General features: G+C 33.7%; 1 protein-coding gene across 1 annotated transcript in view; it reads left to right on the plus strand.

The window, feature by feature from the left end:
* The window catches only part of PAX5 (paired box 5), a 243,846-nt gene that overhangs the window by 39,644 nt on the left and 189,201 nt on the right, over positions 1-15,001 (plus strand). The window contains exons 4-5 of the mRNA XM_087957413.1: positions 3,297-3,361; positions 6,027-6,155. Coding sequence (XP_087813539.1) covers positions 3,297-3,361; positions 6,027-6,155 — 194 coding nt within the window. The remainder of the gene's footprint in view (positions 1-3,296; positions 3,362-6,026; positions 6,156-15,001) is intronic.

A 15,001-nucleotide genomic window follows, 5' to 3' on the forward strand; every position in this document is an offset into this window, starting at 1 on the left:
GAAGTACTGCTGATGAAATATCTAAGAGAGGAAAGTGATTTTCTCCAATTATTTTTCTGTAATGCTTTCCTTCCCACACATCTGCTCCAAAGGAGTGTGGGATCAGTCAGAACAACAAGGAAAGGATTCTTCAGGGTCAGATGTGGGAGGAGGAGAATTTCTGTAACTCATAGGAACATTTAGAGACTCCAGGGGGGTCCCTAATTAAAGACAACTTTGTTCATGACTAGCTAATCTTAATATTGATTTCATACAGCTTTAGAGCCTTTACTATTCTTTACTATTATTTGTTCTGTTTTTGCCCTTCTCTGGGCATAGATGTGTAGACTGACATGAAGGTAGAAAGAGAGTGGGGAGAGGCAAACCAGTGACTTATACAAAATCACAGAGTTTCACTTCTTCTTGTAGAGGCTTATTTATCCAGTCACTTTTCACTCTATGTGAGTTCACTTTATGTACCTTTATGAACATTCACAGAAAATTGTCCATATATCAATTTCCCCACCAAAACTGAATATCCGTAAGGTCTTTTAGTGGCAGCACTAAATCATAAGAATTGAAGAACTAGATGGTTTGAAATTAAGATGGTGTCCAAATATGCTTGTGAATGTGAGACATTCTGTAAAAAGCTGTGCATTGGTAAAATCTTATTAAAGAAATTTAATAATGAAGAGTCCTTGGTGCTCCGTGAGCTTGGTAGCTTTCTTGCAGTTGTTTCATTACCAAATTAGGTAACATCATCAGTGTTGATGACATACTGATGATATAATGGAATGTCTTCAAGAAAACAACCAAACTCAACAAGAAAACCACTCAAATATTCTTAAATAAGAATAAATATAAATATAATATAATAAATATATTATATAAATATAATAAATAATATTATTATATTATTAAATATAATATTATATAATATTAAATATAATAAATAATATTATTTATAATTAAATAAATTTAATATAAACTTAGCATTATTATAAAGTTCTATTTTTTGTAGGTTTTTTAAAGACTTACTTATTACGGCATTGTACTATATTATCTTTATTACAGGCTAAGAAAAGATGGAGGGATTTTAACATGTTGAATCATGACTTAGTTTATGACTAAGACCTATTAACCATGAATTCACCATCCATGAGCCTTTTCAAGAATAACATGGTTTTGCTTGGCAAACAATTACTGCATAACTCTAAATGTAAAACTTGCTTCTAGATTTTGTTTTAAATACATAGCCTTAAACTATATATTTGGGAAAACGTGGGTCCTCTGTTAAACAAGGACATAATCAGTGTTGTTCATAGATTGGCAAATTGTGCAAACTTGGAAAAGTAGATAGTTTGTCATAATAATTTTTCAGTTACTTTATTAAAATTATATCATCATGATCTTCATAATCATAATCATAACCATCATCATCTCATTATCCCATCATCTACTTCAGGATGAAGGTTTAGACATGCTGTACTGTACTGTTTCCAGTTGAGTTTAATGATCAGCCCAACATTTCATCGGCTGTTTTCTGGATTGTATATAAAATGGGTATTATTTTCTTGAATATTCTAAGTCTGAAAAACTAACAAATGAGAATAAATTAAACCGGAGCACATAAATATTATATGCTTCAATGTGTAGAATAGTATAGTATAGAATAGAATGCATAGAATTATGTCAATTAACAGAACATTAGATGAGTGAAGACTTTATTCATTTAAGATATTGGATTTGTATCCTGGCTATCTACTTATTTAAGCACTTGAGGCAGCTTATAAAAGCTGCAACATTAGAGTCAATAAAATTACAATCAATTAGCAGGTAGGTTGGTGAAAGTGGTGGTAAAATGCACCTCTCTAAATTGATACCTGCATAATGGAAAGGGCACTTTTCTAATATGGGAAGTTCTGGTAGCTATGGAAACTTCTTCAGGCCTTCTTCTGATCTAGATAACTGGTTAAGTTCATATCCAGGAAGGCAGCACTTCAGGTAGAAAAGATTAGACAGACAGACAGATTAATAGAATTGGAAGGGTCTAGTCCACCACCCCATGCCCAAGCAGGAGACTGTACCATTTCTACTGTGTAGACTCTACACAGATAGCATCCAGTCTCTTCTCAAAAGCTTCCAGTGATGAAGCTCCCACAATTTCTGAAGGCAAGCTGTTCCATTGGTTGGAAATTAATATAACAGTTTGTTCTTATTGAAATCAATGACAAGCACACCATTTATGTATACTTAGATCTCTTGTTTTAGCTCTTCTTACTACATCTACTTACTCTGTAGATGTCCTATAGCAGATGTCCTGATTTATTCCATAGTAGTATTTTTCTGATCCAAATATACATAAACCAATAATTTAAAAATGTATATTTATTGTTGCAAATGTGTCAATAAGTCAAGTTATATCCCTTGTTTGTGCTGGTGTACATAAATTTATTCAATGTAGGAATAGTCTAAGTTTAAATAAATCACAGAAAAATCTTTATCTGAAATATTGTTAATGTTTGGGGTAGTTTTGTGATCAGCCAATGGGACCAGAAGGAAGGAAATCAAAACCAGGTACCCGATTAATGATAACAAGGCCATATCTATCAGGTTGCTCAAAATCTGCAAACTAACAATTGTGTTAGTGTTGCACACATGTACAAAAGAGGCTGTGCTTGTTGTACCTGTCATCTTGCAGATTTTGACCCCCTCTTCATGGATGGCCCTGCTTCCTTTGTCATAATTTTAGATTAATAAATCTAATTCAATAATTTCAGTTGCCTTAGTCTTAATAAAATTAATCATAATTAAGTCCCATGAAGCCAATGACATGGTAATTATTGGTGGTAATAATAATTAGTTGAAATCTGATTAATACCTATGGGATTTAAATGCAGTTTTCTTTCTTTGGATCAAAGGATTTGCAGGAATGGAGGTGTTGGTTGTTGGAATCAAACTATTGTTTATGCTGTATTTGATGTTGGTCCACTTACCAAGTTGTCACTCTTTCAGTTCCTCTTGAAGGGGTAATAATATGTACATTATTCTGACTGTCTAAGCTTTTCTGAATGTTGCCATCCTTGTGAGAATGTGTTCAATACAAGATTCATTTTGTGAATATCATCTCTTTTTTTTTTTTTAACTCTCTTTCAGCAAAATTTTCAGATGTTCACTATAATGCTCTCTGGGATATACCACAGTAACGAACTGGACTAATATGCTTGGACATTCATTATTGTTAATTATGTTGCATAAATAATTTGTTCTCTGTTGTTATTTATATAATTGTAAGCAGGAATTTGTCTATTATGCAGGATTATTCGGACAAAGGTGCAGCAGCCACCTAACCAGCAAGTCCCAGCCTCAAGTCATAGCATAGGTAACGGAAATTTTGTGTGTGTGTCTGTGTGTGTCTGTGTGTGTGTATTCATTCTAAGGAACTTTTAATCACTCTTATGGCCAGAAAATTCTGCATAAAACAGTTCAGCACACGTACTAATGCACCTTCTTTATCATTCTCCAAGGGTTGAACATGGTAAATGAATTTTATAAATACTGCTAAAAGGTTTTGAATTTTACTGATTATTATGATAAATAGCTTTCACCATGAGACAGAAAATTGAAATCTAAACCAAAAAAAAATCATCCTACTAATGGGGGTCTATAGAATGTCAGATAATTAAAGTAATAAATCAAGAAAAGGATAGTTCTTCATAACATTTTCTGCACCATTAGTCAGTAAGTAGTTTTGAATGTGTTTTTTTCTTCTATCAACCAAGCCTTCTATAATTCTTTGTGCACTTGCAATTTTCAGTGAAGAGGTAGCAAAACTTTGAAAACTTTATTTCTCTCTCTCTACCTAATTCAGATGCATACCATCAAATGCTAGTCATTGAAAAGTAATAGACTTTATAGGGGTTTTTCTGGCAGAGTCCCTGACACAGAAATAGAACTGCTTAAAATAAACTCAGCTAATTTGAAGTCACTTACATAATATATTCAAGCCGATATCCTCTTGCTGAACCAAAGAAGGGGAATCAACATACTTCAACTGAACTGAACATTTTAAAAAACAGATTAACATAGATACCTTGATTTTATTGTCTTTACAAAAAAAAAATCCCTCTGTAAAACTTTTGAGAGAAATGAATTTCAGTAAATTTTATTTGGATTAAAAACAAGTTTATTAAGTTGCAGGCATTGTTTTAAATATAAACAGTTTTAAAACAGAATAAAGGGAAATGTACTCCAGAATAATCTCACTGATTTCACTTGAGACTGAATGGATTTAATTCCAGTTATTTCAGCTCAAGATGCAGATGGGTCCATAGAGAAGACATCTTTAATTTGTATCTATTAATTTGTAGTTGTCCTTCTCACTTCTGTTCAATTTTAGGGTCTTTAGTGAATATCATATATTGCACTATTGCAGTGATAGCCCATTCATGCCCTTCAGGTTTCATCTGATCCTGTTGGCTAAGTGTGTTTGGGGGCTGGAATAAGTAGTGCCCAACAGGAGAGGGTATGAATGTGAGCTAAATTGCTGGTTATGGACTTTATTAGACATATTGTTTTTGTTTGGATGTTTCTTTCAGCTGCCTAAAGTCACATTGTTCAGGTTGGATAGCCATGCCAATAAGAAATATTTAAAAATTAAATAAATGTGTACTTCTCCACTCCATGGCTTCAGCAGAAAGCATTCTAACCCACCTGATATGTCCTTTCTACCTCCTTTGCTGCACCTCTAAGTCTTCTCTAGAAGGGAAGCTACTGAATGTTATAGGTGATGCTTTTTGTGAATATATTGAGAGGGGAATGGAGCAAGCAGAGAAATCACTTATCCAAGGTTCCTGATTTTGAATCATGTTTGACTTCTGAATTTGTGAAGTCTAATTACATAGAATACATATAACTTCTTAAATAAATTAAATTGGATCTTTATTAGCCATAAAACCAACAATGGATGGCACTGATATGCACTCTGCATACTTAATTCCAATTTCAGTGTGTATTTTGCTCCAAGAGTTCTAATGAAATCAAATTAACTCAGTACTGAACCAGGCGAGTTGTATCATTTGGCAGACTGAGTTGTCTACTCCAGCAGGAAAGATTTTGGATATTATTGAAGGACAAAAGAATGTTAGTTATTTATGTGTTTTGCTTTTGTTAGAAATGCCATTTGCAGACCAAGAGATTCTGTTATTCACAAGACCCAAAGCATTAATTTACTTTATTCTAAACATAAAATGCAAATGCAGCAACAATTGTTATTACAACCCTCTTTCTCTTTAGACTGCAAGTGTCCTAGAAGTGGTTTCCTTTGGTCTGTGTTATTCAACATCTAAATTCAAAATTAAGTTTAAATCCCTTGTTATTCTGTTTTATTGTGTGGCCCCAAGCCCTAACTGCATTCCTTTTCAGACTAATTTATTGAGAGCAAATGGCCTTGTATACACTATCCTGGAAAAGAATTAAATTATAATTATCATTTTTGTGAGCTAGAAGAGATCATAAGTTAAAAGTGATCTGAAAAATCTATAACTTGGATTCATAATTTGACTTAGCCATAACCTCATGATCTGCTTTTAGGCAACAATTTCCCACCTTAACATGGATATATTAACACTATTCTAAGTTAGAAGGTGGTTGTATGATATGATATATGATATGATGCATAGGAAGTATTTTGAACCTTTATAAACTAACTACTACATCATAAATGGTCCAAAATACTAAACCTAAGTTTTCCACCATTTGATCCAAGGCCTTCTTTCTCTATTTGATATCATCCAGAAGCAAAATTCCAGAATTTTTAGTCGTTGATAAATTGAATAATTTTTGCAGTGCACACATTTATTTACCGTAGGGTTTTTTTTGTCACAATATCTAGAGCTGATAGCTGAAATTAGACTGGAAACTGACATTCTAGTGACTGCAAACAGTCTCTTTCCCTCTTCCCATCCCAAAGAGATGATTGTAAGATATTGAAGCATGCTTACTTTTTATGTTGGTTTGCCCATTGATTCATTTGTTTCTAATTACAGCCTCCACAGGGTCTGTGACGCAGGTGTCTTCGGTAAGCACAGACTCAGCTGGCTCCTCCTACTCGATTAGCGGAATTCTGGGAATTACTTCTCCCAGCGCTGAAAGCAACAAACGCAAAAGAGAGGAAGGTAAAAAATAAACAAATCACATTCTTATAGTCTATGAAAGTGCATGTTCTAGTCTTTATTGCTCTATTGGATATTTAATTCCCAGATATTTAATACCCAGTATTCACAAGGTAGAGACATGGCATTTTGTGGGTGAGTTAATTTTAATGGATTTTCTTAAAAAAACACAAACAAGAATGTCTCTGTGTAGACAAAATAATTCATTGGAAAATTATGAATCAGCGTATCCAGATGATTGAACAAGAATAAATCTTTTGAATTATTATTTTATTGTATCAATTTTGAGAATATTATTTTATTCTATTCTGACATCCATGACTGCTACAATTTCAAACAAGAGTAGGGTGGAAGAAAGATGAGATTCTAATACTGTCCCAAAATTACAATGTTGGGGGCCATGGACTTTTCAAATAGCAACATTAATTTATGTCAATACTTCATGAAATGACAACATGGTTAAACACCTGTTTCATAATTGTGTTAATATTAGAACTGGGCAGTATCTCAGATTCTTCTTGCATTATCAGTTTAATTGGGGGAGGGGTTCATGTAAGCATTGTACTGTTCATTTTTTTATTTTTCAAAATTCAGAGTAATATAAAAATATAATATAAAAAAGTAGTAGAGAAAAAACAATGGTTTTTTGTGTGTGTGTGTGTGTGGATTTGATTGAATTAGATATGTGAATTATTCAATACAAGTTAATCAATGTTGGCTTCATTCAGAATGTCCTGCCTGAAGCCACCTTTAAAAGACTTTTCCAGAGTATGCTTGTTATACATAAAATTCTCATTAAGCCTTTTATAAAACTAGATCAGTGTGCACTGGTATGTAATCTTTAATGAGATTAATTTGTAGTTTGATCAACTGAACTCTGATTAAACTGTGTGAGCCAGTTTTAAAGAAAAAGAACCAATTTTAATCAATGATTCTCTGCATACAAGGAATATTTCTCCATTTTAAAACTACTTTAACTATTATGTCAAAACAACCAGGAGTTTTAAAATTATGAAAAATTAGCTTTCTGTGAAGCAATCAGTAGCAGTTTTTATTTATTTAAAATTATTTAGATTTCCTTCAATTATTTAAAATATTCACATGCTTTTAGCCAAATCAAAAGCTTTTATTATGATCATGGAGCAGAAAACTTTTGGCGTCAGTCTCAATACACTAATATGTGTGAAATAGAATATTCTTATTATAACAAAATAAGTAAAAGAAGGGTCTCTCCAATCGGCTTTTCTACTAATCCAGTAAATTCCTGTAGATGTGAAAGCAATGATACTTATCTATGGTATTAACCTTTTAGTGAGAAGAACAGCAGAGTGGTTGCAATATAAATGTATTTAGATTTCCTTAATGGAGTGCCACCTTCTGCAGTGGAAGTACTTCAGGTGAAAATCTATTCACAACTGCATCTTCAGGGCTGGGATCCTACCAGTTTGCACCTATTCGCTAGAACCAGTTGTTAACATTCAACCGGAGACTGGTTGTTAGAAGAAATTACTGGCCTAATCCTGTAAGGAAGGCAGGAAGGAAACATTCTGGTGTTGCTTACAGAAACTGCCTCTCCGTTAACCCTTATTACATTTTTGGCAGGACTAGACTTCCTGTCTCAGGAACTTCTCTGGAGTTTTCCCCCCCTCCTTTGCTGGTACTTTGCTTGTGTGGAGTGACCATTCAAAGTTACAATGGCCCTGAAAAAAGTGACTTATGACCATTTTTCACACTTACGACTGTTGCAGCATCCACACAGTCATGAGAGGCCAGGCGAGGAGATGTGTTCCTCGATGTGAGTGATATTGAGTTGGCCACACCCAGCCAATATCATGACCACCAAGCCACGTCCACCTAGTCACATGACCACCAAGCCACGCCCACCACCTAAGCCATGCCCACAGAACCAGTTGTTAAAAAATTTGAATCCCACCCCTGTGCATCTTCATTCATAAATGACACAGTGAGCATGAATAAGAATTAAATGCTACTGGCAGTAATTATTATTCCAAGGTCTTTCAGTCTAAGTAGGTAATCAGTCATCAAGAACTGACCAATCTTAGTCCCTGTGTGAATACGTTCTTACCTCAAGTACTATTGAGGTTACAAACCCCTTTGAATTCTATACTCAGAATTATGTTACATTAATGCTCAGCATTTCTATAGTACTCCACTCCATAACAATACACTTTGCTGAGTGTACTATATACTATGCTAGTGTTCTTTGGAGGTATAAGACTGGAGCACTTAGAATTCCTGGGCGGCATTCTGGAACATCTGAAGATAGAAAACAAATAGCAACTATCTCCTGAATGCTACTGAGTAAATTCATATCTTGAATTGGAACCATAACTTTGATTCATAGCTTACATTCCCATTACACTCTAGATTCTTATCAGTACAAAATTTTACTTAATTAGAAAAAAATATGCACATTTTTCAACTTAGTTCAGTTTGTTTATTCCGGCTGTAGCACAGGAGTAACAGATATAGCAGTGATCATTGTATTTCCATTGTCAGCTAAGTATATAGTAGTTCATAGTATAATCAAAGAAGAACAGATCAAAGCATCATTTAGTGAACAAGCATTTACTCCAACATTCATAAACATTCCTCATTAGACGTAATTAGATAAGGAAGAGATACCTCTTTCCTTATACCTTCACGTTTGTCTGGTTTAATATTTCTGTTCAATCTACATTAAAGGACCAATATACTGTAACTGTTATTTCATTTTACAACATTCAATTTTGAGATTGGTCAAATATTTGTTGGTCTATACTTCCTACAGACCATTCTAAGAACTCTGAGGATAACATAAAGAGCTGGCAGGCACATTTTCCTCATTTCCTCATCTGAATTGCTTTCTCTATTGCTTTATCTAATATTATATCTTTGGTTTCAGTTTAGTATTTTGCATAAATCAGGTTATTAACATTTATTTATTTATTTTGTTTTATTTATTTTATTTGTCAATTGCTTACAAGATAATAGGTATAAGTAAAAACATAGTTATGAATACATGGATGCATATAAGAAAAAAATATATATAAAAGAAACATAATTGTATGATCCCAGTCAATTTAATTTTCCAAGGTACAGTGATTTTCAAATATGGTTAATTGTAACATGAAAAAACAAATTCCTTGAAAGGGAAAATCTCATTGAAATATTAAACAAGTTGGACTAAATAAACTTTAGTAGCCTTTGCTAAACAGAAAAAAAGCAGTGAAGTCTCCCTTTATTAAGCCTACAATATCTGGGTTTCAAAAAATCCATATGATCAATAGCTGGCAGCAAAGAATTACTTTTCTTTGCTACCACCTAGTGATCATATGGAGTTTTGCAGCCCAGATATAGCAGTCCTAACCCACCCCCCCAAACTATTTGTCTAGAGCAGTGGTTCTCAACCTTCCTAATGCCGTGACCCTTTAATACAGTTCCTCATGTTGTGGTGACCCCCAACCATAAAATTATGGCTTGGTTCCTAAGACCATTGAAAATATGTGTTTTCCTATGGTCTTAGGCGACCCCTGTGAAAGGGTTGACCCTTTTGACCCCCAAAGGGGTCATGACCCACAGGTTGAGAACCACTGGTCTACAGACTAGTGAGTTATAGGACTTAAAAACCATAATGGCAAGTAGAGTAGTGTTGCTAAAGGGGTTCTGGGGAACATCTTTCTGAGCCCCACACAAAGCTTTTCTCCTCTCCATCTACTATCCAGTTCTGGAAGTTTCCTCTGCTAAAGAATAAAAGAAAAATGTAATTCTTTTGTTCCCATTCTGCATAGTCATGGAATGAAATGTTCATTATTTTTTAAAGCACTGATTTCTTTTTTTGTAGAGTTGCAACACTGTCTTTTTTCCTCCTTTCTCTTGAAAAAAACTTTTCACTATTCTTAGAGGCTCTTTTAGAGCTTTTCCTACAAACTCTTTGCACACTGGGAAATGAAGTATTAGATAGGATTATTTGTAGCTTTATTCCACAATGTAAGATGTTTCTGCAAGAAGTTTGAAAGGAATCTCAGCCCATCCCATCTCTCTTTTATCCTGTTTGTCTACCAGATTTTTTTTAGAGTTCCTTTTTGTAGAGCTTCAGGAAACCATCCATGGTTAACTGGGCACTGGCACTGAACTTTCAGCCTTTCACTAAAAAGCTGGAATCTTTTAAGGTCACTTCCTCACTTCTGGCAGGGACTCTCTGCTGATCTCAGCTTCCTCTGTAAATAGAATAGCAGGTATGGACCAACTTGCAATGAACTCCGGACAGACATAGCCAGTCTGTTCTCTGTATAAATCCTATACTGAAGAACAAAGGATATACGATCGTGATGATGACATAATAAAAGCAGCACAATTGACTTTATTCAAGCGTAGTAACCAGAATGAATAGAAGTATTGGAGAGCAATATGGGAAATATGGGAATAACAGCATGGTTTTATTGGGGACTGAGGGCATGCAATGTAGACCTTGGTCAATGAGAAATGTTTCATTGGGAAACAGAATTTTTATTCTATCTTTGTTGATTCAGAGAAACAGTATTATCAAATTAATATTACCCGATTATGGGATATGGAATTGAAAGCTGCTTACAGAATGAGATGAAAGTATATGATAGAAGTAAAACATGTGTGAGAATTAATAGGATGTTTAAGAAATGGTTCAGGATTGACCAGAGAGTAAGACAAAACTCTGTAATGCTCCCTTGGTTGTTCAACATATTTATGAATAAATGTATAAGAAATGCTTATAATGAATTTTTGACGTGCTGGTTGGGGATGTGAATGCATATGTACTTTTCCATGCAGACAATTTGAAACCTAAATGATTTTCAGCAACTATTAGATACAATGTAAAATGTAGTAGGGGAAGTTGGATTTGAAAATTAAAGAATCAAAGACCAAGGTAAATATATTTGACAGAGAAAATGAAGTGGACAAATAAAAGTTATATATACCTGGTAAAAAATTAGTCCAAGTAAGTGAATTTGCATACCTTAATAGAACGTTTTTTTAAAGATAGGGAAATGATTGGAGAAAGATGGGCATGTTCAGGTAGAAGAATAGTTGGTAATATATAATCTGTTACAAGTATTGAATGTTTGTTAAAAAAAAAAGCAAAAATGACTGTGTAAAATCATGTTTTGGCCCACTTTGCTCTAGTGACTGGGTTGTATATGAGAGGAGAAACAGAAAAGTTGAATGTACAGTAGTACCTTGGTACTCATTGTTAATTGGTTCTGGGATGTGCAATGAATACCAAAAACTGTGAGAACCAAAGAAAGCTTTCCCATAAGGAATAATGCAGTGAATCACAAGGCAGACAACACTGACGAGGTCTAATTTGTGTACTGAGTGCCAAATAAACAATGAATACTAGGACAAAATTTTTGCATTGCTAATAACATTTGCATTGAATGCATTGAACACCAAATTTGATGAGTTTCAAAGCAGTTGAGTATCACTATAGTTAAAATGGATTATTTTTGTGGCAAAATGTGAAGAAACAGAGATGAGTTGATGAGAACTAAATATGGATTGAATAAAATGTGAGAGATCAGAACAAAATAAGTATTTTAAGTTCACATGGTCATATAGAAATAAGATTGAGGAATGACTGAAAACAAGCATATAAAGGAAGAGTTAAGTTGAGAAGTTGACTGAAAAATGTCCAGTTCAGGGGAGTTGATCAGATCCTTAGAAAGAAAAAAGAGAGAGGAAGAAGATGAAAAGGCAATCTATGATGTGGTAAACTTTATTGATATGGTGGAACCAAGGATGGTTTGCAAGAACAGGAAGATATAGAGATCTATAAGGTATGATATTGGTGTAAACTAGATTAGGTATAGCTTTTTTTCTTTTACTTGTCTCAAGATTTAATTTCTTTTTTTTTAAATTTCTTACTCATTTTCTGCACTTTGCTTAGTGTTGCTTATCTTGAAAGGACCAGCGAGACGGCTCTATTTGTATGTCTGCACACTTCTTAGTTTGTACATATAATTGCAGCTGTTAAACTTTGTTGTTGTTTGCAACTGAATATTTTTAAAAAGATTACCGGTGTATGTAACTCTGTATTTCGTAATGATCAGAAGGTTAAGATTTGTAATAATTTTTGAAACTTTAAGGCTGTCCAAACTATAATAATAAAATGTTTAGGTTCAAATAATGCTGTTTTTAGAGCTGCATAAGGGACATTGGACAATTAGAAAATAAAAAATAGAGATTTCTTCACTTTTTAATTCTTCACTTTTTAAAACAAACTTAGAGACTTCTCTGCCATAGGTATAGGATTCTTTTTGACACAATTAACTTATTTACATTTTACTAATTTTCTATAACACGTATTCCCTCCTCTGTTTATTATGCATGTTGGGAAAATAAAAAGAAATGCCCAAATATTTTATTCTACATTTCAAGTGAGGTTTGTTGTTACAGGGGAAAGCATGAGCAAGTTACTGTTTGGGGGGAAAAAAGTCTTTTGAAAGTAATTGTAATTGTAGTTGTAAGGCATTTTTTGCAATTTAAGTTTTGAGTATAGAAGAAATTTATTTCTATTTTTGAAAAGTAAATTGTTTTCAAACCATTCATACCAGAACTTTGAAATTAAATTACTCAATGTTGTTATTTTATATTTTATATTTAAATTAACAATAGTGAAACTAACCAACACCCTAAAGTAAGGACTCATTCAAATGGAGCTCCATATGGAAGTGGTTTCTATTTGTTTTTTTACAAGATGTTTTTGGATTTTTCATAAGAATTCCTGTCAATCAAAATACTAACCTTGCTTTGATTTTGGACATCAGCCCAATATAACCGATTTGCTACTCGAAAGGTGTTGTTTTTGCTCCTGTCCGCAAAAGTAAATAAATAAACAAAGACCAGTTGAAACATTTTTGCACAATATGTGAAATCTGGGACATATGTTCCTTCTAGACAGATGGAAAAATGTAGAATTAATTGTTGTAATCTGTTCTTTATTTCTTCTTTTTGAAGAATGCAGTCCAACATATTAATGTAGTGACTGACCATAATTGAAGTTTAAATATTTTCCAGAAATAGACAGATGGTAGATATATCCTAGGGATGCATGAATTTCATGGATTACTGGATTACTGAATTACTGGAAGGAAGGCACCAATTCAAGTTGTATTAGTAACATTTTTGGGGCACCATTGCACAAAATGGAGGTCCTGGTTAGAAACAGAGCATCATGGAGATAATCTGCCAATCACTGTGATCACTAAGCATTGACACCCACTTGAGGGCACATAACCAATCAGCCAGTCAATCAATCAATCAGAATTACAATTTCAGTGATGCTTGGAAATACAATGTATTCAGATTAAATTCCCTATAATCCAGCATTCTTCTTCTAACAGTACAGCTCCAGATCCATTCATAAACTAATAATGGTAATAGCCCCTTCCTGTGTTTGTTGTCAGCACCCTTGGTCAGGTTGACTAAGAGGAATAAATGATATGGAAAAGCAGTTATAGATCAGAAGAAGGTATAGCAGGAAAATAGGAACCAGTAAACAAATAAAGTAACTTGGCAATGTCTTAAGTACTGAAGCCTAAGTTTAAATTCCATTCATGTATTTATGCTAAATGGACTGAGTCTTAATAGATGCCTGTGCACACACTTACACACACTCTCTGATTCAGCGAGTGAAGTCCCTGAATGCAGAAAAGCAAATCGTTAAAGGTTGAGGTGAACCATCAAGTAGATAACTTTATTTCTGAAGTACAGATTTTATTCCTATTACCTGTTTCCTCATGGAAAACTAAACCCAAACTTCTGGAAAATGTATGACACCATAAACTAACCAGATCAGTTGTATTTTCACTGTATATAGTCCATATGGGATGAGTTATTTTTTATTAGTTATTTTTTTTATTCCAATTTTTGTGTGAATGCAATCCTAATAGGTAGATGGTGCCTTCTGCCAACTAATGTGCTTCTGTAGTTCAGGATGGGTCATTTTGTACCAATGTGTTATGCACTTGCTAAGTAGGTATCATTTCATATACAGGGATTTTTTTTGCTTATGTGTGAATAGTGCATTTCTGATGGGAAGGATTGGGAAATTGATTGGTGAATACAATCTCTAATAAAAAAATCCAAGGCCCACAATATGCATTTACTTATTCATATACTTGAGCAATAGGCACAGATAATACTTTGGAAGTTGTAGTATTTTGGTTGTTAATGCAATATAGTCTTTTTATGCCTCTATGCAAGAGATAGTACATAGTACAAGTAGATAGTTTATAACTATATAAACTTCTTAAATGCCTCTATGTGAATAGATAGTACATATCCCCCTCCTCTTGAAATACCAAGGCAGGTTTTCTATTATTTTATATCATATCCAATTTTAGCATTGGATATAATTTTTCATTTCTTATCAGGAACTGCTGCTGCGCCCTCTTGTGGCAGGGATGCATTTAGCCCTGGAAACCAGTCAAAAGATACCTCTTTCTTTAAAGATGTCAAGAATTGGATGCTAACCTACTCTGTATCCAATCTGATTGAACTTTAATATAGGTGTTGCTGAGAGGAGAATATTTTTGAGTTTGTACAGATTTGTGAGCTGCGTTGTTTGATAGTGTTTAAAAGTAAGCAATAAACCACTTCATCTACTGTACAGGTAATGATCTAATGGATTTCGAATTGGAGTGTTTCTTCAGTAAAGTAAGGAAATCGGTTTAGGAATGGATTTTTAGAAACACATTTTTAATAAACAACATGTTAGCTCGGAATTTGTATGGCTTTCTAAGCCATACACAATTTTGTGGCTCTTGCTAGGTTGGAAAATTCTATTGGGGAGAGAGAAAGCAAAGTTT

This window comes from Notechis scutatus, chromosome 2 (assembly GCF_049901735.1).
Source record: "Notechis scutatus isolate UNSWTSFEM ecotype Mainland chromosome 2, rNotScu1.2, whole genome shotgun sequence".
Taxonomy (NCBI): Eukaryota; Metazoa; Chordata; class Lepidosauria; order Squamata; family Elapidae; genus Notechis; species Notechis scutatus.